Genomic DNA, 22,868 nt, shown 5'->3' on the forward strand with positions numbered 1-22,868 from the left:
TGTAATTTGATACCGCTGTTCTCACCACAAATCAACAAGTCTTTGGGGATTTTTTTTTTTTTTTTTCTAAAAAGGTGTCTTGTAATTGACTCTCAGTGAACATGGAGGTTAACTCACTGAATGATTTGCTGAAAGATAAATAAAAAGTAAAGAGGGGTAAAGCCGGCAACAGCTGCCGGCTTCCCGCATTCCCTGCACAGAAAAAGATAACATCATGACATAACATTAAAATATTGGTGACCCTTTTGTGAAACAGTACGCAATCGAGGTGCTTTTCTCTCTTTATTTATATTTTACTGAGTCATTTTAATTTCACATTTTTACAAAAGCTTCAGGAGTTTGTTGCATCCTCCAAAGCTCTCTCACCTGGTTGGTATTATGCATGCTTTTTGTGTGGTAACCCCCCCCCCCCCCGCCCCCCCATAACCCTCTCCTCACCTTAGCCTTGAAATAATAAACACAACTGTCATAGCGCCCTGACACACACACAGCCCCCTGCCTCGCCCTGGGCCAGGAGGCCCCCAGATCCCGGACCCTAAAGATAACTGTCATTTGTAGGTTTCTGGTGCTGCAGCAGAGGGGATATAGTTGGATTGGGGAGTTAAGTGCTTCTTCATGATGGTACGTTTAAGTCTGTTGTGGTTTTGATTACGTACAAAGCTGCTTCATCTGTATGTGAAATAGGGCCGCTTGTGTCAGTGGGCTATGTAAACGCCCGCAGTCTTCACGTATGAACATCAATAAGGTTTCAAAGTATGAGAGCAAACACATTTTGATACACGAGGTCACTGTAAAAGAAGCGCACAGACATTCTACCGTCATGCATTGTGTTGGCTGTCAGAAAACTAAAACAACCCTAACTAAGGGAACTGAGGGAAACGGAGCGCAACAAGAAACGATACAAAAACTTAAGAGTTCAAACAAAAGGTCAAAAAACTGAGTCTGTAGTATAAGTATAAAAAAAACGTCCATAGTGAAAATAATTTGGTTGTTATTCTTAGGTAAGCGCATGAGCATACACACGCACGCACTCACAAACACACACAGACACACGCGCGCACACGCACGTATAATTGAGTGCTTACATATTTATACAGAATAAATATTGACAGAGATCCATCCATTCGGCTTCCTTGGGTCACTTTGCTATTGCTCTCACCAAAGCTTTGCACTTCCTCTCTGCTGCACAATTTTCATTGCACTCTATAATGTCCTCTTTTTTATGTATTTTACTCTTTCTAATATTTTTACTGTAGTTTTAATTAATTTTCTGCCTTTTAAGAAGCATTCTAGTTTTATTATCCTTTCACGTGATTTTTTTAATCTGCTTTTAACTTGTTTTTAATGTTAAAAAGCATTATAGTGTATTGCAATTACACACTTAGATAAAATAGAATATTAATTAGGATCTTAAGAATGCTGATTGCCCACCTAGGCACGGCGGTGCAGTGGTGCAGTGGTCAGCACTGTGGCCTCACAGCAAGAAGGTTCCAGGTTCGAGTCCCGGCTCCAGCACGGGATCTTTCTGTGTGGAGTCTCCATGTTCTCCCTGTTCCTGTGTGGGTTCTCTCTGGTACTCCAGCTTCCTCCCACAGTCCAAAGACATCAAGAGGGGACGAGGCTGATTGATACTCTAAATTGACCGTAGGTGTGACTGTGAGTGTGAATGGTTGTCTGTCTCTATGTGTTGGTCCTGTGATGGACTGGTGACCTGTCTCCTAGCGGCCTCGGGGGAGAGGCCGCTAGGATAGGCTCCAGCCCCCCACCACCCTCAACAAGATAAGCGGTAGAAAATGGATGGATGGAACATCAGTTTGCGCACACAGCCCAACACTCTTATGTCCTTCTGTTCATGGGGTCTTAACCTTTACCAATACTGGTGGACAATGTGATTTATAAGTCTACCAACACGGGTTCCAACAACTCGGCAGGTTCATGAATGCAGTTTAGACTTTTTGTAGGACCTTTCTCAAGAAAATCAAAGGATATTGGCGTTTGAGGCTCTCTGTTGCACTTTCTTGTTTATCCACCTGCATTTCATCCTTTTCCATCAAACTGTGACATGGAGATGGTTCCCTGGCCAGTTAGTTCAAAGCAAACATTTTCATCTCAGATATGTCACTTTCTATAAAAAGCTTCGGTGAGCTTCCAAAATACTAAAACGCCACATTCCAAGCGGAACTTTCCCAAAGTAAAATTTAGCAGCAGCAGCGTCCAATAAAATGATCAGAACATGACATCTTTAAACAGTGGAAAAGTGAAGAACCATATTCACAACCAAAATCACGCATTTCTTCCAGTACAAAAATAGATTCGAACAGGTTCACTGCACATTACGATGGAAATAAGATGTGTGCGCCTGTGCAGCGTCCCGGATGCGAATTTGAAGCCTCCATATTTAAAAGAGGAAAGATTTTCATCCGCTTACGCAGCCAGAAGTTATGAATGCTGGACTCTGGTACTGTTGTCGATTGCTTTTCCAGTCATTCCTGGTTGCATGATGAGGTACCATTTCTTCCTTTGCAATAAGTTCTCAAAAATAATGATTTACCAACACGTTTCCAAAGCCCCTTAACATTTTGCCAAGCATGACTCTCTCATTATGTCTGTCAAGGGGAAAAGGAAACAAGACCTCATCATGCCAGGATGGTTCTTGCCTGAGTCTGGATATCCGTCTTGCATGTCATGTGTTTTTTGAACAACTGGCGGTCTCAGTAAGGGTTGGTAATACTGGCCTGAGGTTAGGGTGCCAAAGTAAATTGTGATGCTCTCTTATTTTGTGGCCTGGTTCAGCCACATGCAGCCACTGGTTGTGTTGCCCTGGTTGTAGCTTGGCTTCAGCTAGCGCTGCTGGAGAAACAGGAGTGGAGAGCAGGAAGTATGATTTCCTCTGGTTTTACTGCACCATGTCAGGTCGCGGTTTCTCTGCGGCCCTGCTGCACACGGAACTGTGACATATACTCACAGGAATTTGCTTTTATTAAAAATGACCGATTGCAGTTGTAGTTGTACGAGGGTTGTTTTTGTGTGCGTGCATGTGTGTATTGGAAAACCTCACATAGTCATGTCACGCAAAGTACTTTATATACTTGTATTTGTCTAACTCTCTCTTTTTTGGTAACTCTAAAACAGATCCGCATGTCACAAATGCAGATCTCTATAGCACAAGAACCGCAGTTAGCGCTTAGCCCTAGCAACACGCTAGTGAGGTGTTTTATTGGTCATTGGGCGAGGCTGCCGAGTGGCATCTGTCATCAGAGCGTGCCCTTAGCTCTACGCCAAGGTGAGTTTATTTGGTTTGATATGAGGTGGGCTGCCTGTATTTTCACAGGTGCATGTGTTGTTGAACTGAGAGCTTGATTCCTGCTTTCCCTGGCAAACACAAGGCCCTGGTTGTCCAGAACTTCCTCTTGGTGGACTCATGGAGGGAAGGTACCCCTTTGCTCCCCGAAGAAACATTCTCGTCCGTCATTCCCCTCATTCACCAGTCCATCTCCTCTAAATTGATTATTTGGATATGAGTTTATAGAACAGGATTTTTATGACTTAAAAATCATTATTCAGGGTTGAATGAGATTTACTGTGATGCTCGGATGCCAGAGTAGCCTCGCTGTCAGGTTGCAGCTCAGTTTAATAGTTTCTAAGTCTGTAAATGACAAGACTTTATTGGGCCTGTGAGTGATTGGATGTCACGATTGTTAAAAGGCAAGAGACAAGGCAGCATGGATCAGGACTGATGCACTCTGGCTTTTTTTCTTGTTACATAAACACATTTAAGTGCAAATATCCATGGACGATTTTCACAGGGTGCAAGAATAATGTCTGAACAAGCTGTGTTCGGTTCCTGGCAGAATCAATCTGTTGAAAACCTGCAGCTTAAGTCATTGCATCCACCATGGCGATAAACTGACTGAGCAACATAATGAGGGAAAACAGCAAAAGTGGGAGTAAAACAAACAAGTACCTTATTAAATTAAAGGCAATATGATCCGTACAACTCACCAAAGACATTTGGAATCATATAAATACAAAATAAACAAAGTGTGAACGTTAGTTGATCCATGCATAGCTAACAGCTGGCTCTCTGGGTGCTCCCAACATTGTATTTTTGTATTTAAGCAAAGAGTGACAAACTACCAGCATCTTCTTAAGGGTGGCGGGGGGCTGGAGCCTATCCCAGCAGCCTTCAGGTGAGAAGCGGGGTTCACCCTGGACAGGTCACCAGTCCATCACAGGACCAACACATAGAGACAGACAACCATTCACACTCACAGTCAATTTAGAGTATCAATCAGCCTCGTCCCCTTGTCTTTGGACTGTGGGAGGAAGACGGAGTACCAGAGAGAACCCACACAGGAACAGGGAGAACATGGAGACTCCACACAGAAAGATCCTGTGCCCAAGCAGGGATTTGAGCCCAGAACCTTCTTACTGTGAGGCGACAGTGCTGACCACTGCACCACCGTGCCGCCCCAGTACCAGCCCTCTCTCAGATAATCCTAACGTTAAAGTGATGTTAATCATGATCAGATTTGGATGTAAACCAATTAAAAATACACTTTAATCATAAAACAGCTATTTACCATCCAAACTGTGTTTTGTTTTTTTTTTGTACTTTTGATGCAATCAAATTTAACACTTTCTGCCACTAAAAATCTACATTACATGTCAGATGGGGAGGATATTAGCTGACAAGGTGTAACTAAGAAGTAAGGAAAGACCTGGTCAGGCCACATTCAGCAATCAAAAACAAAACAAAAACCCCTCGAACTTGTCGGAATCTGAGCTGTTCCTCAGTGATGCAGCCGATTAATTGTTGTCTGTTGTTTCATCCGTTAAGGCAAGGCCATGCAACTGCACATATGACATGTCGTGACCATCATGAACTATCAGCTTGGATCAATGTGTGCAGACCTTCTATGGCTCTTTGCAGTTCTGCATCTTGATTGCGTTCATTTGTTACAGGTATTAATACATTTGCCTTAAATCTGGTTGGATGATAGACAAGCCAGTTTAAAGCATATATTGGCCTTGAAATTGAAAGGAGACACTGTGGTGGTGGCCACATACAGTTCTTCTTTATGGATCTTGTTAGTTTACAAGTCACGATTGCTCCATGACAGGGGGGATGTACCCCCGAGGCTCCGCACAGCACCAGCTCTCCGCTTGCCCACCTATCACAAGCATAAAGACTTCAGTTCCCTCTGGCATGGGAAAGCTTTCCTGTCTTTCTCTCGAACTGTGCAGAGAGAGAGAGAGAAAAAGTCTCAGAATAAAAAGTGGATTTGGGGAAAACTCTTTTTTCTTTGTGTGATGGTGTTGGCCTGTGGACAGTGAAGCGTGACTGGAAAGGTCCTTGTGGACAAGTGGAGCCAGATGACATCTCAGTCTGGACTCATCGCTGTCTTCGTTATCCCAGGAGGGGAAAAAAAAAAAAAAAAACAGGTCCAAGGCTTCACAAAACCATCAAAACCTCCAAACCACATAGGTCACTTTTTACAAAATTTATGAGCTCTCTTAACTACCTCTCCTTTCTTCCCATTCAGTCACCACGCTGTCATGTGGTCTCTATTTTTCATGTCGTTCCCAAATCACTTTCTTTTCCTCTCGCAACCTTTTCCTCTCTCTTAACCCCGCTCCCTGGCGTTGACCTCCTCTCCTCTCCGTCCGTCTCTCTCTGGCCGTCTTCACAGATAAGTAGGCATCCCTCACCTTTCACATAACATCACATGGTAGCAATCAGAGTGAGCTTTGACAGACAAATTAGGGCAGTTAATGGAGACCGGAGATCAGTGCAGAGGTGGGGAAGCTGGTGCTAAATGCCAACAGATGGGGTCTGAAGTGGACTGGCCTAGCATAGCGCTGTATGATACAGTATAGCCTGGGGTGAGGAGCTGAAAGAGGGCCTGCACCTAGAGGATGGAGCCACATTCTTACCTAAACCTTGGCTTTTTATGAGAGAAAAATGACAGGCTGTAAAAAAAAAAAAAAAAAAGAAAAATCCATCCAAAAAGAACAGAAAATAATCAAACAGCTTATATTTAATTCAAAGAAGACAAATATTTGAACTGGATCGCACCAAATCTGAAGGGACACCATTCCTTGATGGTTGAAGCAAAGCATGTTTCTATCTGTCCGTGTAGAAGAGAACTGTATATTTATTGCCAAATAATGAGTCAGAATTAGTTTGCATAAGGTTTGACCCTGAGTTCACCACTGAATAATACATATTTCATCAAATGTTTGGCCGAAATGACCGAAGCATCTCAAAGCCAATTCAAAGCGTGGTCACCCCTCAAATTTTCACCAATCACTCTGTCATCACATGTGAAATATAAATAAAATAAGACGTTTGGAAATCTATTAATTCAGAATATATTTCTCCTGTGTGAAATTTGGGAATTCGTCAGATCAGGAGATACATGGTGGAGGCGATTCTTCTTCTGTAAAAGCGTGCGAGGAGAACTTCCTCTGTGCCCAGATACTGGCAAAATCAAAATAATACTCTTTTTTTTGTTTTTTTTGCATCCGCTCTTTACCCCAAACCAAAATTGCTACTCTGAAGCAGCCCACTGCCATCAAATTGAAACTTTCTTTTGGCCCAAAAAATCAGTTAAGTCATGCCAAGTTGATTTATAAAACCCAATATCACAAATTTCCATCAGAGGAGAATCTGAGCATCGTTAACGTCTATTAAACTTTTGATTGGGATGACTTTTTAATTAAAATATTTAAATATACACACAATTTAATGATAAAGGGGACGTCATGAAATATCCAGGTGCCAACAAACTACACAACCTCCCTTCACCACAAAGACTGGGAACGAGGACAGACTACCCACACACACACACACACACACACAAACACACACACACACAAACACACACACAAGCCGCCTTTCACTCACAGAGACAAGGTAACCATACACACAAGGGAGAAACAAGGACATGCTTTACAGGGGGGGGGGGGGGGCGAGAGAGAGAGAGACATAGAGACAGAGAGAGAGAGAGAGAGAGAGAGAGAGACAGGAGGTAAGACTGAATCAGGATGAAGATCCAGATCCAAGACATCTGGAAATGGCGCCGACAGCTCAGGGAGAGAAAGAAGTCTCAGGCTGGCTGATGGTCCAGTACTAACTAACCAAGTGCGTCATAGGAAGCCGCAAACAGGGTTTTTATACATCATTAAAAGTGTTCATGAGCGCGTTGAGCACTGATAATTACTCAGGTGTACTCAAAAACATCGTTATTAAAACCGGACACAAAACATCTCAAACAGGACGAAAATGTGTAATTTGTATTCGTCCATCTGCGATCTGTGATCACCTAAATACGCGAGAAACGTGCGCACACATACACACACACAAACACACACACACACACACACACACATTCCTCTTATGTTACAGGCTTTGAAGAGGCAGACTCATCCCCATTTTCAACAGTACCCAATCAAACACAAAGCTGAGGGGTGGATTAGGAGCAGGCTTGTGCTGCACAATGCTCCTATCAGGGACCACACTGGTTTTAAATTACCCCCCCTATTCCTCACTCATTTTCAATCACTCACTGGCCCAATAAACCTTGTTTCGCCAATAAAAAAGACCAACAAAGGAACACTGAATCCCAGCAGCAGTCCTGTACAATCCCTGACTGACACTGGATGTTTGTGTCCACGAGTATCATGGATGTAACTTGAGGGATTTCAAATTAAATAGGTTGAAAATGAGGAGAGGATGTTTCCCTTTCCTGTGCTTTTTTTTTGGGGGGGGGGGGGTTGTTAAATGGAAAAATGAAAAGATAGATTGAAGTCTGACAGATGTGTGAGCAGAGGTGTGGTCATTGTCACGCATGTTGTCAGTTCTAGGGGGAATGGTGTCTCTTCAGACGACAGCTGGTTTCACTCAGAGAAGAGACATGCAGCGGAGAGAGAGAGAGAGAGAGAGAAAGAGAGATCAGACCTTCACCACTGAATATTTATGATCTCGGTCCACAAAGATTTCTCGCCACATATTTTGCGGTTTTGAGGGAGGGGGGGCGAGTATGTGGTGAGCCACACACACTCACAGACAAGGATACATGAGTGTTCACAGATACATTCAAATATTCACACATGCACCCGCCGCCACCGCCGCCGCTGCCGTCTCTGAGGGCAAAACGTGAGGAGTAAAGAAAAACCAAAGGAGAAGAGAGGTCACAGATAACATTAGAATGGAAAGCTAGGTATGGAGGAGAAATGTAAAAGGAGTACATTAGGGAAAAGAGGAGATTTAGGAAGCAGACCTACACACACACACACACACACACACACACACACACACACACACACACACACACACACACACACACACACACACACACACACACAGACCCCATGCTGGAAAATGCTGTTGTTGAACTTTGAAGCACAGTGGTAATGAGGCTCCATTTAAACCCAATGAAGCCGCTTTGGCAGCTTATGAAAGCACGATTGGTAAGCCCCCACCACCACTACCGGCACCACGCACACACTCACGCATGCACACACACACATGCACACACACAGCCCTTGACTGAAGCTGGGAGGTATGTTTCTCTCAGTGGTATTTAGCCACTTTAGCTCTTTTTCTACACGACGAAGCAGCTATCAGTCCAATGCCAGCCTTTCTTCACAGCTCAAACACTTCAGTATCAACAGAATGGCATTAATCCACGCTCATCCACGGGAAAAAAAATCAAGAAAACATATGTTGTTGTTGTGATCAGGATAAAGAATCAACAGAAGGAAAGCCAGTTAAAGGGTGCTGGTACAGGTCAGTGTATAACAAGGTTGTTCATTTGGGTTGCAGACCAAGTGTTTGATTGCCACAAAGACCCAGGAGACACATCCCCTCTGCTGTAGGAGAGGGAAATTTCCACGAGTTCAACTTTTCGCACAGCATGTTCATTGTATGAGGTATATTGTGTGTGTGTGTGTGTGTGTGTGTGTGTGTGTGTGTGAGTGTATTATATGAATGTGCATTTCCTCTTGTAAAAAGAGACAAGAGGCAAAAGCGCCAGATATGCCAGCTATTTTAGACCTTACCACTAGTTAGCTTAGCACAGTAATGGACTGGTAGGTTAGCATACTTCTGTCTTTCCAACTCAGTTTCCAGCCCCCTAACAATGCACAGAGGACCGAGGAGTGTCTGTCTTCTCCTCTTGCTCTGTGGAAGATGGAAAACAAGCATATTTCTCAAATAGTTTACGCGTTTCTTAAAAGTTAACTGCAGGTTCAAGATGAGCATCAAGATGTCACTCAAGCATCACACACAAGATATGGTTGGCTCTTTGTCTCAGTTTGTCCTACATGTTGTACCATTTGGTAGAAATGTGTGCGACATGAGCACCAACAATGATTTCCTTCTCGTTCCTTTGCATATTGAGTTTTTAGATTTGCAGGGCTTTTGGGTTTGAGGTCAGAGGCTTGGCTTGAGTGGCTCGAGCGAGAGAGAACCACACAACTGGTGTTTATCTGAGACATCACCAACCTCAGAGCATCTTCAGGGCATCTTGTGTCTCAGTCGAGTTCTTAGCAGTAATGTTTGGGGGTCTTGGATGTGTGTGTGTGTGTGTGTGTGTGTGTGTGTGTGTGTGTGTGTGTGTGGGTGGGGGGGTCCTGCTGATTCAAATACAAGCAGATGTCAGTCAATCTATTGAGTAAAAAAGTTTCTCTGCTCTACGCTTGGCTCTATTCCTGCAGCTAAATCTCTTGTTGGATCATAAATCTGGATGTCCGCTGTCCATTTAATGTGTTTTGGTGTAATGGAAACTGGACAGGAGATGGGGGGGGGGGGGGGGGGGCGGGATGTCCAGAGAAATATGTCATGCTCCAGACAATCTCAGCACCCTCGATCGCCACACCCGGGGAGAGTGATGATAAATGGTCGCTTTCCTGTAATTTACCTTCAGGAGGGTGGATGGAGCTGCCTGTTGGGTTAGAGGCTGGGAAGCTGAGAAGAGACTGTAGGTGAGAGATTTGTGGGGGAAAAGGAGAAAGAGAATAAGGAGTTTCCTGCTTTGGAACTGTTTTTGACATGGGAGTTGGGTTTCCTCTGAGGTGAGGTACATATTTGTGTGTGTGTGTGTGTGTATTCACTGTTTATTTACAGTGTTCCTTTCTCGCTCCACTCTCCTTTCAATGGAAACACCATACCAGAGCTGTGCCCACACGAGCATGTGAGCATAGAAGCTACAGATCAACACAACACACAGCTCATTAACTAATAATTTATTTTTTTTATCATTTAGATTAAAAAGTCAGTGGTTCATTGCCTCAAAGGAACATGTACAAGGTAGACCATGATACGACAGACGTGAAGATCGGGGCTAAACTGAGGGAAGTTTCCCTAGATGGACCATTTTTGTGTGAGTCCCCATCTGTGCTTGGATGGGAAAAGCAATCAGCTCATTTTTAATTATTTTTTTAACGCATTTACAATTGAGCAGTTTTCTGGAAACAGAATAAAAGCACCAAAAAAAAGCAAAATAAAATTAAGATTTAAAAAAAAAAAGGAATACATTCTGTCGACTATCCGAGCCACATCTTCTGGTGGTGATCACAAAAGCATATGTTTCTGGTTTTCTACAATCCATATAACATCATCTGGTTTGTTTGTGCATCCACACACGTGAGTCATCCCAGGGCAAAGAGACGATTTACATAAAGACAACACGGAGTTCAGTACATATTTACAACATTAAAAAGACTGACTAAAACAAGGCGTATGTGTAGGTGTGGAAGTCAAACACAAGAAACATCAGACCAGGAAAAATGTAAGTGATAATTCTTCATCATCACAGGCTGTCACACTCCTCTACATAAACATTAAACACAGTGGCAAAACTGAGAAGCTTTATTCCCTCTCTGAAAAAACAAAACAAAAATGTCTGCCCCCCTTCATATGAGAGCTCTCTGCACTTTCAGTTCATGTGCACATCACTTTTTTTACTTGGGTAGGTTAATTTCTCTCTCTCTCACACACACACACACACACACACACACACACACACACCTGTGATTGCTATAAATGCTGCAAAGGAGGAAACAAAAGCAAAAGCGGTTATATGAGCTCAGCTTCAGTGCCAAGCTGCTGGGCTTGTTAAAAACAACAGGACGGTTCTCCGTATGAGGCGATCGCTAAATAGCTTTCACGAGAACATCTGTCTTATTTCTTATCTTTATTTCAGCAATCAGGGTGGCCACTAGAGAGGGAGTGGGGGGGGACCGGAACCTCTGAGCCAATAATAGTGTGATGACATTGCGCGATTGTATGTAAAATTAAATCCAGAAATCGGAGTAAGCGGGCAGCGGGAGGCCTCACAGGCATGTAACATGACCATCCATCATGATGTGTCACACACATACCAGGCTGTGTAGAGACCGGAGCTACTGTAACACCACCTGTCTGACTCACACACTGCAGAACTCACAAACAATTGCTTTTTTCTTTTTATTTTTTGGTGAAATTTCATCTGTTAAGACCGTGTGCCCTGGGCTGCTATCATTGTTGTTTGTCTCGCACTCACTCACTCACTCTCTCTCGCTCTCTCTCTCTCTCTCTCACACACACACACACACACACACACACAAACAGAAAATCAGAGTGTTGACATTTTGGTTGCTTTTTTTTTTTTTTTTTTGGATTCTCATCAGACAGACTCATCCATCATGCTATCCACATTATCATCAACACTTTAACAATCAGCCCGTGTGCGAGTGTCTTCTTCACAGTTTGACCAAGTGAAAACTACAGTAACAGTCACCTATCTACCACATTGAATGCACAACATGTAAAATCAGTTTAAAAAAGGGGGGTTTGTGTGGTGTGTGTGCGTATGTGTGTGTGTGTGTGGGGGGGGGGGGGGGTTCAGGGAGGGTGGTGGCTGACACAAAGAGGAGAGACACTTTTGGATGAATGACAAACCAAACATTCAACCGCAGCCAGAGGAGCATAACCACGAGCTAGCATGACATGTTCGTCCATACACACACGCGCACGCGCACACACACACACACACACACACACACAGCCAAGCTAGCTTGATGTGCCCCTCAAAACTGTGTTTATCTTGTACTCTGTTTAAATAAATTGTAATGTGCTTTACAAAATGAAATAACAGCAAAAGGCAGATAAAAAGCTTGAGAGCAACCAGACTGGTTTCTCTCTGTGGGTTTTTTTTGTTGGTCCTGACTTCCATAGTCTCTTAATTGAATTTAAAACAAAAAACAAAAAAACTGACTATGCTTATTTGGCAAAGGATGATAGGGACTGCATTTGGGTAGTCAAGTAGGGGAAGATAACATGGGAAGTTTTCCTTTGGATCTTGATGTTCATATTGGTTTAGTCTTGCTCTGCCCACTATAAGGTTTTGATGGACCAGCAAAAAACCACAAACATGCAAACATAACAAAACACATGAGGAATGAAATATGATACTCTCATGTTATAATACAATCAGTGAGCACAAAAAAAAACAAAAAACTTTTCCAGCCTCATTCATTTTGTCAAAATATATGCTGGAGGAAAACAGGACTACGTTGTTTATCTGACTTTGTGTTCTTTTTACTGCATAAAAAGGAACTCTCGTTTCAATCTCTTGTTTCGGCAAACAAAAAGCCTGCCAGTCGCATCTGCAAAAACAAACAAAAAACAAATGAAACTAAACAAAAAAACAGATATTTAAAGACAGAAGAAATGACCACTCAGAAACATCTGGAGGGCCACTAACCAGCGGAAGACATTATCCAAGCATCCTTGGAAGTATTGGTATTGTTGTGAAACTCCAACGACCATTTGTCCACACTGCTTAATCTTCCTTCCAGAGAAAAGCGACAAGCAATGAGTCATACATGACTTTTCAAAACCACTCATGAGAGGGACTAGTGGTGAGGAGGCGCAGCCCAGACGGCCTAAAACATGACTCACGCATGCCAACAGGGTTTGATCTGCTTAAAAAGAAACAAAACAAAACAAAAAGATATATTTCTAATAATGATATGGCTGGGATATGGATGGATGAGATATAAAATGTTGCCACACGAAGAATATAACCGCTATTATGAGCAGTGGCATCAAATACTTGTATATATAAGAGCCTACATGAGCAGTTTAGTCTGTGTTGGTGTGGAAAAAAAAGCCCCTGCAGACCCTCACTGGAGTGGATTTAGTTACAACTGACTTTTTATTTCTTTTTTTTTTTAATTATTATTATTATTATCATTTAATCCCAGAAGTTCCTGCAGAGACCTGGCAACAATAATGTGAATATTCAAACAGCAGAAGTCAAAAGGTTGTCAGGTGGTCCGGCTTGTGCTGATACAAGTTGAGTTCGTTTCGACAACCAGACTGAGGGTGTGCAGCTCGTCTTTGTCGGGTCGTTGCAGCTGAATAAAATCCTCCGACACAAAACGGAAAAACCAACAACAGAAAGGTGGCAGGAGAGGGTCAGTCTGGATGAGAGGAGGTGGGGGGGGGGGTCATAGATGGGTGGGCTGAGAGGGAGTGGACATTTCCGCTGTCGTCATATAGAGGGAGGGAACGGTGTCTGCTTCTGTGTACACTTTATACCCTTTTTAATGGTCCCTTTTTAAGGCAAACCAATAGGACAAAAAAAAAGACATTAACAAAGACAACATTCGAAAAAATAAAAAGGAAAATAATTATACAATATACACAAAATGTGGTCCTTAAAACAGGTAGGGTACATGCAGTCTTTGTAATGTGCAGTGTTCCCATGATAGAGGAGGACAAAATATTCAGGGGAAGAAAATGAAGAAGGAGGGTATGGGTTCATGAAGGGGGGGGGCGTGGAGGAGGAAGAGGTAGGGACGGGTGACGCTCATCACGCTTTGCTGCACTTTCCCTTCTTCTCTTTACGCTGGAACTTCCGCAGTCGTCTCGTCCAAACGTCCCTCCACTGGATCACCAGGCTGTTTTTATCAGCCACCAGGCCCACACGTTCTCCTCCTGGATTGGTGGTTCCACCCACCCCAGGTCCTGCCCCTGGACCTGTTCCACCGTCACTGCCGCCCATTACCAGGAAGCGTTTGCTCATCTGGATCTTGGGACATTTACAGGCGAGGTCCTTCATGTGTACCCACAGGACGTTGTCGCCACGCTTCAAAGGCTCACCGCGACTCTTGTACACGGACATGATGCTAACCGAAAACTTGGCCCAGTCCCCGACCGTCTCCATGTCCAGCACGTTCACTTGGACCGCTGAGGACACATTCACAAAGTCAATACTTCACACTTGCGGGTTCATTAGTTATGATTGAAGAATGATTCTAGTTTCTTACCATAATCCTTTTTACAATATTTCTTCATGTTAATCTTCAAGTTACCCTTGACTGGTTTGCAGTACGACTCACAATCTAGAAAAACAGAAACATTTCAGCTCTGTCATGACATGAATCCGACTGAAACTGCAATTACACACATAATGGGCACATTTAAGATCGTTTTTTTAAAGACAGTTTCACACGTTTTATCACGTGCTGCTCGTTTAAATGAAGATCTGCACATCTGTATAGCGAAGTTAGTGAGACAAAAACCTGTCAACTCTCATGTGCTGTGAAAGAACCACCAAATACTCACTTTACTACTACTAATACTCAATCGCAATGTACAGAAAGTCCCCCCCCCCCGATATTTTGACTAATTGCGCCACACTTCAGTGTACATTTTGTTCCCCAGCAGTGGTAGAATGGAACATTTAGGTGATCTTGATTTTACAATAATACAGCCTCTGACGTTCACATATCTAAACCCTGCGTGAGTCGGTACTGGGAGGCAAGTGAAACATACCAGAGAAGTAAAAAAGTGTTGGGTCTGACATGCTTTCTGGGTTCTTGAGAAAAGGCAGAGCGTGGTGGAAGCAGGGTCACGGTTGGATGGATGTAAGTGGGCCTTGGCTGACAGTGTGATGCCTGAGACCACACATTGGACCGATGACCTCTGCTGACCACTCGTAGGTGGAGCTGCTGGTGATGAGCTGGAACAAGTTTGATTTTGACAGTTGAGCTGGATCAGTGGGCCGAGGTGCCTCGGATCTGGCCTGAAGATCCTAAATGTGAAATCTCTGACTGTTTGCTTCGGTCATCATGCTTGGAAATATACAGAAAAAAAATATCTTCGAATGTTTTCTACTTTAGAACTAAATTAATTTGACTAACTGGGAAAAAAAAATACTGCTGTCAGCAAGAGAGGCAATATTTCGAATGAGAGCGTTAACGATTTCTTGAATTTAAAGTGCTTCCTGTTTGAGGGGCGGGGCCATGGGTTGTGTGATGATGTCACAAAGCAACAAGTCATTCTAAAATTCAGAATTTTTTGTGTAAGCCATCCAATCATAATGAGACATAGCAACTACTTATGAGAATAATAACAATTATGTAAAAATGCACATTTCCTCTAAAACAGAAAATCAAATCGCAATGTCGATCAAAATAATCACATTTTTGTTTTTTTCCTTTATCGTGCCGCACTACCACTCATCCAGAGTGGACCAGTCATGCAGACGCCAACTTTGACACCGTTCAGATGAACGACTGTTGAGAAAATTGAGAGGGAAGTGTTTTACAGATTGTACTGGTTTTATAAATATCGCTAATGCTAACTCCTGCTCTACTCCACTGGATTTTGTTAACGGTAGAGTTTTGGATCCGCTTGTGTCAATTCAGACTGAAAACAGAGAGGGCAACAAAAGGCTATTTTTCCAACGTGGTTCTAGTCAATCATCTTGAGAGCGCACGAAAAGCTGACCATTCCGCTCGCTCGGAATGTCGGGGGCATGAAACTGGAAAACCACATGCTGGTTACTGGACTGGTATCTGTGGTCAGGCCTCTCACTGCCTTCAAAAGGGAAAACCATTCAGTCACGTTGCCTTCCAAAGCAAATCAATTAGAATTACTGCACAGAAAATGCCTGAATTAAAAATGGTCACGACAGAGTGAAACTATTTTAAAGTAGTGTTGCATCATCCTTTTTTTTTTGCAGGGGACAGGACGGATGGAGCCACGGAGGGAGGTTAGGAGGAGGAAGAAACAAGGGGACCAAGGAGCTCATAAAAACGTCCAGGATGCTTGGCGGTATATCAGAGTGTGGGAGATTTTATTAGGCAGAGAGAGAAAGAGTTTCCAATAACCTCAAGACAGGATGAAGTTAAAAAAAAAACAATGAGTGGAGGTGTAGATGTGGACAAGTGCAGAGACGTGCGTGTGGATGGATTTGTGTGTGTGTGTGTGTGTGTGTAGTGAATCACATAGTATTCACAGACTGATCTGGAATATCAGGTCTTTTTCATTAGAAGTGAGCGTGCGGTTCCATGTGCAGATCATTATCATGGAAGTGAGCATGCAACTGTGACAGGCCTGCATTTCTATGAGATGTGCATGGATTTCATTAGATTGCCGCCAAATGGGAGTGTCAGTACTTGTGTGTGTGTGTGTGTGTGTGTGTGTGTGTGTGTGTGTGTGTGTGTGCGCGCGCTATACAGTGGCTGGCCTGGAGGTATCAGTCAAACATTGGCAGGGGGACAGTGTGCGTTTTCCCATGAAGAGACACTTTCTGCTGGCTGTTCACCTGGAAAAGCTCTCTGTTAAAAAAAAAAGAAGAAAAAAAAAGAAAGAAATCGCCCACTGACCCAGAAGACCGACCCACTGAAAACACTCACAATTGGCTGTGGGGCTCTCGATGCCCTCGCTCCCTTCAGCTCCTTTCAGTGTGCTACGACAAGGACGGATTGCATCCACCACCACCTCCCCCCCCCTCCCCCAACACAAAAACATTTTGAAGTTTCTGATGGCGGCGAAACATGAGGAAAGACTCTGGTGTATTTGGTAGCGCATGATGTGAATTACCAACTCTTGTGTTCGACATTTTCCCAGGGAGGAGATGAACACAAAGTAGGATTAAACTGTCTGTTTAAAAAGTTTTAAAAAAAAGAAGAAAAAAAGAGAAGGAAAGAAAAGCCTGAGCAAATACAGGAGTGCAGAATGAGAGAAGAAACCGTAAACCTGAAAATCTGAGGGAAAACTACTACTAGTAGTATCTACTTACACTGAAAGCAGTAATTCTAAATTATAGTAAATATCCTCATATCCTTGCAGAGCGCTAGATGAGATTTTGAATGTCATTTTCATGTCTGTGCTGTCATATCTCACTTTTATTCTATACAAAAAAAACAAAACAACTAATATAAAGACTAATTCACTATTTCACAGGGTGTTGTGTTCCTGGACTTTATGATTTTGGCCCATTTCTGCATGTAAGCTGATCTGCGTGGCTGCTACCGGTGGCCTCGCATTTACTGCACAAATGAGAGAACACTATTAAAGACCATGTACTTCCTATACCCATTCTTTTAAGAAATGCATTATTCTTTCATGCTATAACAATAATTTCACACTTGGGGCTGGTGTCGCTCGTGGGATTTGCTGTGAGCTTTACGACAAAATATTTGACTTTACAGGAGTGAAACAAAAATGACAGGAACATAATATAACTACGGGTTGTGCAGCGGAGTATTGGTGTCAAAGTGGGGGGTCCGAGTGCTAACATACGCTGTAAACCTACTAATGAATCAACATTTCCAAGTCAACAAAAATCAAACAGCCGCAGAATGAAAAATAAGTGTAATTGACCGGAGCTTAAATTGGAGGTTTAGAGGGAGAGTCTGAACAAATTTCCCCCCGGTCAGTTGCCAACACTCTTTTCACGCCTCAAAGCGCTCCCTTCCACTATATCTCCCAGCTAAAACTGTAACCAATCACCTCGGCTGCCTGTTGGCTGGCCTTGGTGTTTTAGCTGCACTTATACTTTGAGCTCAGCAAGCCTCCACTAACTTGAGGCGAGCGGTGGAGGAAACGTTGCCAAGGACACAGGTTTTTAAGACAAAAGGAAAAATTCTGCAGGCCCCAGTCCACTCGTACTTTTTTTTTCGGTGCAAAGCTTCAAAAGAAGAGCCCCACCCTCCATTAATATTTATTCCACACCTTAAAACTAAAGTCCAGAAATATTAAAAAATATGTTTTTGTTCCTCTCATAAAGCAGTGGTAGTTAGGGGCGAAGTGTGTGTGTGTGTGTGTGTGTGTGTGTGTGTGTGTGTGTGTGTACCAACCTGCTGGTTCCTCTGTGCTGCTCACTACAGCTGTGGGATTGACCACTGGGATCTCTGAAACACACAAGAAATAAATGGTCATTTCACCATTTACATATAAATCTTTACGCTTCAGTGATGGGGTCGATAATTCAGATGTTTGCTTGCTTTGCTGAGAGGTCAAAGGAGTAGAAGTACGACAGAATTAAGCATTTCACCAGAGTGAGTATGGGAATATTTTTGGACTTTGAGCTTAATATACTCTGTCAAACAAAAAGAGGTTGAATGAGTGACAGACGAGTGAAAAATACGATTGAAAAATGTTAGAAAAAAACTCAGTTGCTGTTCAAACATGTGGAACAGAAGTCAAATTGCAATCAGTGGAGGAGAAACGACCAGTCGACCAGTCGTTTCTCCCTGTTTGCTATGTGACCATCACGTTCAGTCCTTTTGGAAAATACAAAAATGATAACTTCAAAACTGCTCAGAATGGGAAGAAAACCAGTGTCCTGCAACCTGCTGATCTATGACACAATTTGTCTTGTGTGTTGCAAACGTACAATGAGAATTTTTTTTTTCTCCTGACAATGCCTGCTAGTATATATACTAGCAGGCATTGTGTTGTGTATTTGATATATCAAAACAGAAAACTGTGTGCCAAACATGGCTGAGATGGATGAGCCTGGTCAAAGTGAGGAAATAACAGGGTTGTCTTACAAAAAAAAAAAAAAAAAATTGTGACATATGTCAGCTCCTCACATGAAAACCTGAGTTGCAGACAGACGTGCAGGATAAATGCTGACAGGGGTACTTATTGGTGGTGAGGGGAAAACAGGCTCTAATAAAACATGCATTCCATGAACTAATGTGGTGGTTTCACTGTCAGTCTGAGAAATAGCGGCGGTCAGAGCCCCTGATCCAAACATGAGATAACAGTAAAAATGATATAACAATAAAGGTCGACGCTAGCTAGATGCTGTTAAGAGAAGGAAACATCTGAAACTTTATGGCCCACTGATCCAAAGAGAAAGGTGGATGCTCTTCATGTTGCCTTCCTCCTGACAGATGCAGGGTTAACACTGCTGTGTAATCCCAATGCGAGCATGTACAGACAGATGGACAGATGGCAAGGGAGCAATTTTGTTTGGACCATCTTGAGACAGATGCAGCCCGCCCTCGCCGTGCCCGCTGGCTACACTAAAAAGTGCCTCATGGAATTCCTCCAGGACTTCTCTTCTAATCATATGCAACTTTGCAATACAAATGCTAATGCTAACAAGAGGCGCGCTGCCTTTACCGTAAACAGAGTTACTGGAACGCCAGCTTAGCATCCACCCAAAGGATCTGCTTTTGATTGGATTTGGAGGTTGAAGGTTTGAACCATGTGTTGGCGGGAGGTAGGGGAGGTCTTGGAAAGCTGTTTTGACTCAAAAGGAGCAGTTGTCTCTGAAATTACAGACACCCTGCCAATGACAACAAACAAGGAGCTTTGTGAGGGGAGGGGCAGCTGCTAGAAGCCACTTTTGTCAACGTGCCCTCATGGCCACATCTTGTGCAGACGGACAGATGATGAAAGGATCCTTCAGAAGATAAGGGTTGCTGCCATCATACTAATTGGCGGCTTAATGGCCTTGTCTTCTGTCTTGGGATTCAGTAGCCACAATAGCATGGAAGATATGCACCATGAGGCCATATTGACACACAAAGTTGTCATTAACATTATTCTTAAAGGGTGTGCTTAAACACACACACACACACGATTCTTCTTGTTCTCTCTGGATGGTTCAGTGGCACTCAAACGAGCGGGGTCTGCCATCCATGACCACGGTTGTTTTCTCGTCACCAGCCCATTCGCCATCTGCTCCGGAGCTGCATGCGAGAGAAACAACACTGCACCATGTGGCACCGTTGTGGCAGGGCTCAGTGTGGCAGCGCAGCACGCTTTGCCACGGTGAGGCTTGCCTTGGCGTGTTTGTGCACGTACAGCCTGCTACACAGTATGGTGTAAAGTTGCCCTTTACTACACACGACTGCATATGTAAAGGTCCACTGACATAACCCAACATGCACAAACAGGAAATGAAAAACTCGATGCAGTCGACATGCAAGCTACAACTACACACACGCGCGCGCGCACACACACACACACAATAAACCGTTGACAGCAAGTGACCTTCACCAAAATCATCACTTCATCTTTGTTCATTGTCACTTTGAGACATGTCTCACCCTTTCTGTGTGTGTGTGTGTGTGTGTGTGTGTGTGTGTGTGTGTGTGTGTGTGTGTCTGTGCCTTCGGCGAATATCACATTTCACTTTATCCTGACTTTACATCTGTTTTGCACACATTCACACACATGTTTTGGGCTGCTCTCAATGAAATTATCATTGTATTTTCAGTGGCTACCCAGTCCCACAGAACACATGTAGTGTATGTATGTGGAGCAGAGATCGGGCGTGCCTGTCAGAAGCCCAAAATGACTTTAGGCTACAGTGAAGTGTGCTTTAAATTATGTTCTGTAATCCTCATGGTGACTGCTTTCACTGAAAACTCTATTGTGACTCTGTGTTACATTATGTTCTTCACAATCACGGTTTTGTCTTTTCTTTTTTTTTTGCAGTGACTTACCAGCAAGCGGATAAAATATTCTCTTTAATTTCAACGTGATGTGTGTGTGTGTGTGTGTGTTTGAGAGTGTGTGGGTCACTCACTGATGCAGGGGGCCACAGGTGAGCGGCTCTGCTGGTAGCCTTTAGCGCAACGGTTGCAGGTGATGCCAGTGACGCCATCCTTGCAGGGGCATTGACCTGTGGTCTGGTTGCACGTCTTGCCTGCTGCGCCCACAGGGTGGCAGTCACAGGCTGAGGTGGGGGGGTGGGGGTGGGGTAGTTGTGACATGAAAGAGGACAGAGAATATATGTGATTCATTCAACTTGTAGGCAAAATCACACACATGCGCACCCACGCGCACACACGCACCCACGTACACAAAATCGGATAAGTCTTTGGCTTCTTCTCCGTTACGGACCATTAGATCGATAGACCTGGGCTGAAAAACTGAATCTGTTACCAGACCGTAATTCAAATTGATGATTACATATTCATATGTGAAAGTAGAAGATAAGTAAAATAACAAGCGCACTGACAGGGGGAACAGTTTGGAACTGTGAGGAGACCCAGAACCGTGTACTTGTATCTGCATTCTGGTGCCCGCTTGGTGACACATGCTTTGCTGTTTCATTACTTCCCGAAAGTTCAGTCAATGCCCGGTAAATGCCAACAGCAATAAGCAATGCTCCGGTCACCTTGGTCTGACTTTAATGGGTTTTGCTTGTTGTAAGCACTTTATTCAAGCCACCTCGAGCAACATGAGGCTGTTATTTTTTTTCTTCTGTTAAGTAGAATAGGGAGACGGTCTGTCCGAGGGCTTTACAAGATGTTTGAGTGGATCCGAAGGAGAGAGAGTAAGAAGTGAGAGACCGTGTAGTCCAAACAGAGCCTGTGGTGTGTTCCACAGCATAAACACAAGTGAATCTAACCAAACTGCGGCCCGTCTGCTTCTGCTGAAAGAAAACAGACATTTGTTCTTTAGGTGAGGAACACATACTGATCATTTCACAACAATCCAGAGTAATTGTCAAAAACATGTAGGACTCATAATGCAGGAAGCTTTTTTCTTCTTATTCTGTTGAAATTCCTCAAAAAACAGGTGCAGGCTAGTGCAAAACGTATGAAAGCAACCAAAGAATGACTCGACAGTAACATAATAGCTGTAATTGTCCAATCTTATCAAGAAAAGACAAGAACCACCAAAATAACACTTTAGGGAAAAACCCTGTAACCCAACAGTTTGTTCCTGTGCTTGCCAGAGAAAGGCAGCTGCTAACACGCCACGCTTTATTTCCACGACTTGATGTGTGAACGTGTTTATTTGCGCCGGACATTTTTTTTTAGCTGCTATAACAGAAGAGTATGAGGACCCACCTGTTGACTGCGCGAACTGGTGGGGTTTAAATGGCTGAAACTGACCCTAGTAAGGTTGTGTGCATCTGGGAGGGAGGGGGATTAAGTGCGGCTCAGATCCTCGGAAACACATTTGCCTTTTTCCGGCGAGGCCGACAAGTCCACAGGTGTCAAAATGGCCATGCTCTGTTTGAAGCCGTGCTCGGAAACGTAAATCTGATGCCTCAAGCGGCCGTGCAAAATCCTCACCATTTTGGTCACGACAGGAAAAGCTTTGATGAGACGGTTTGGAACCGACCGGCAGAAAATGACATCAGCATATGGTGGGGCATGAAGCAGGACTGACCTGGGTGTCAGAGGTGACAGCACCAAGAGTCTCCAGACTGTCTCTGTCACTGTGCCAACCATGTAACCTATACACCCATACCCTCACACATCACCCCCCCCCCCACACACACACACACACACACACACCATCACCAGTTACAACAGCAACCATTTGGGAATTTCTCACATTCCTGGGGTTCCACTAACACGGTTGAATCGAACAAACACACTTGGTGGTTTATTAAACAGAACATTACGAGTTTTTGGGACGAACTGAAGTTTATCACGGTTCTGATTTAGCCTGTGAAAGGATTTCTGTGCATTTTATTCCACTGGTTTGATTCACGTCCGTCTGTCCTGCCAGGAACATGAAGCAGAGCATAACATCACAGGCGACTCAGCCGTTGATCAGATCAGAACCAACGAGAGGTTACGAGGAAAAGTTCTCACTTCCC

At 43.6% G+C, this 22,868-nt stretch overlaps 1 protein-coding gene across 7 annotated transcripts in view; it reads right to left on the reverse strand.

The window, feature by feature from the left end:
- Positions 1-10,271: 10,271 nt before the first annotated feature.
- Positions 10,272-22,868, reverse strand: part of ntn2 (netrin 2) — a 44,538-nt gene continuing 31,941 nt past the window's right edge. For all 7 annotated transcript variants that reach the window (XM_086195466.1, XM_086195470.1, XM_086195468.1 and 4 more), the window contains 4 exons: positions 20,835-20,984; positions 18,145-18,198; positions 14,323-14,397; positions 10,272-14,242 (listed from right to left, as the gene is read on the reverse strand). In XM_086195466.1, the coding sequence (XP_086051592.1) occupies positions 13,866-14,242; positions 14,323-14,397; positions 18,145-18,198; positions 20,835-20,984 (656 nt within the window). In that variant the 3' untranslated portion in view covers positions 10,272-13,865. The remainder of the gene's footprint in view (positions 14,243-14,322; positions 14,398-18,144; positions 18,199-20,834; positions 20,985-22,868) is intronic.

Source organism: Aulostomus chinensis, chromosome 23 (assembly GCF_037954235.1).
Source record: "Aulostomus chinensis isolate RoL2024-O1b breed Wild chromosome 23, RoL_Achi_v1.0, whole genome shotgun sequence".
In the NCBI taxonomy this organism is placed as follows: domain Eukaryota; kingdom Metazoa; phylum Chordata; class Actinopteri; order Syngnathiformes; family Aulostomidae; genus Aulostomus; species Aulostomus chinensis.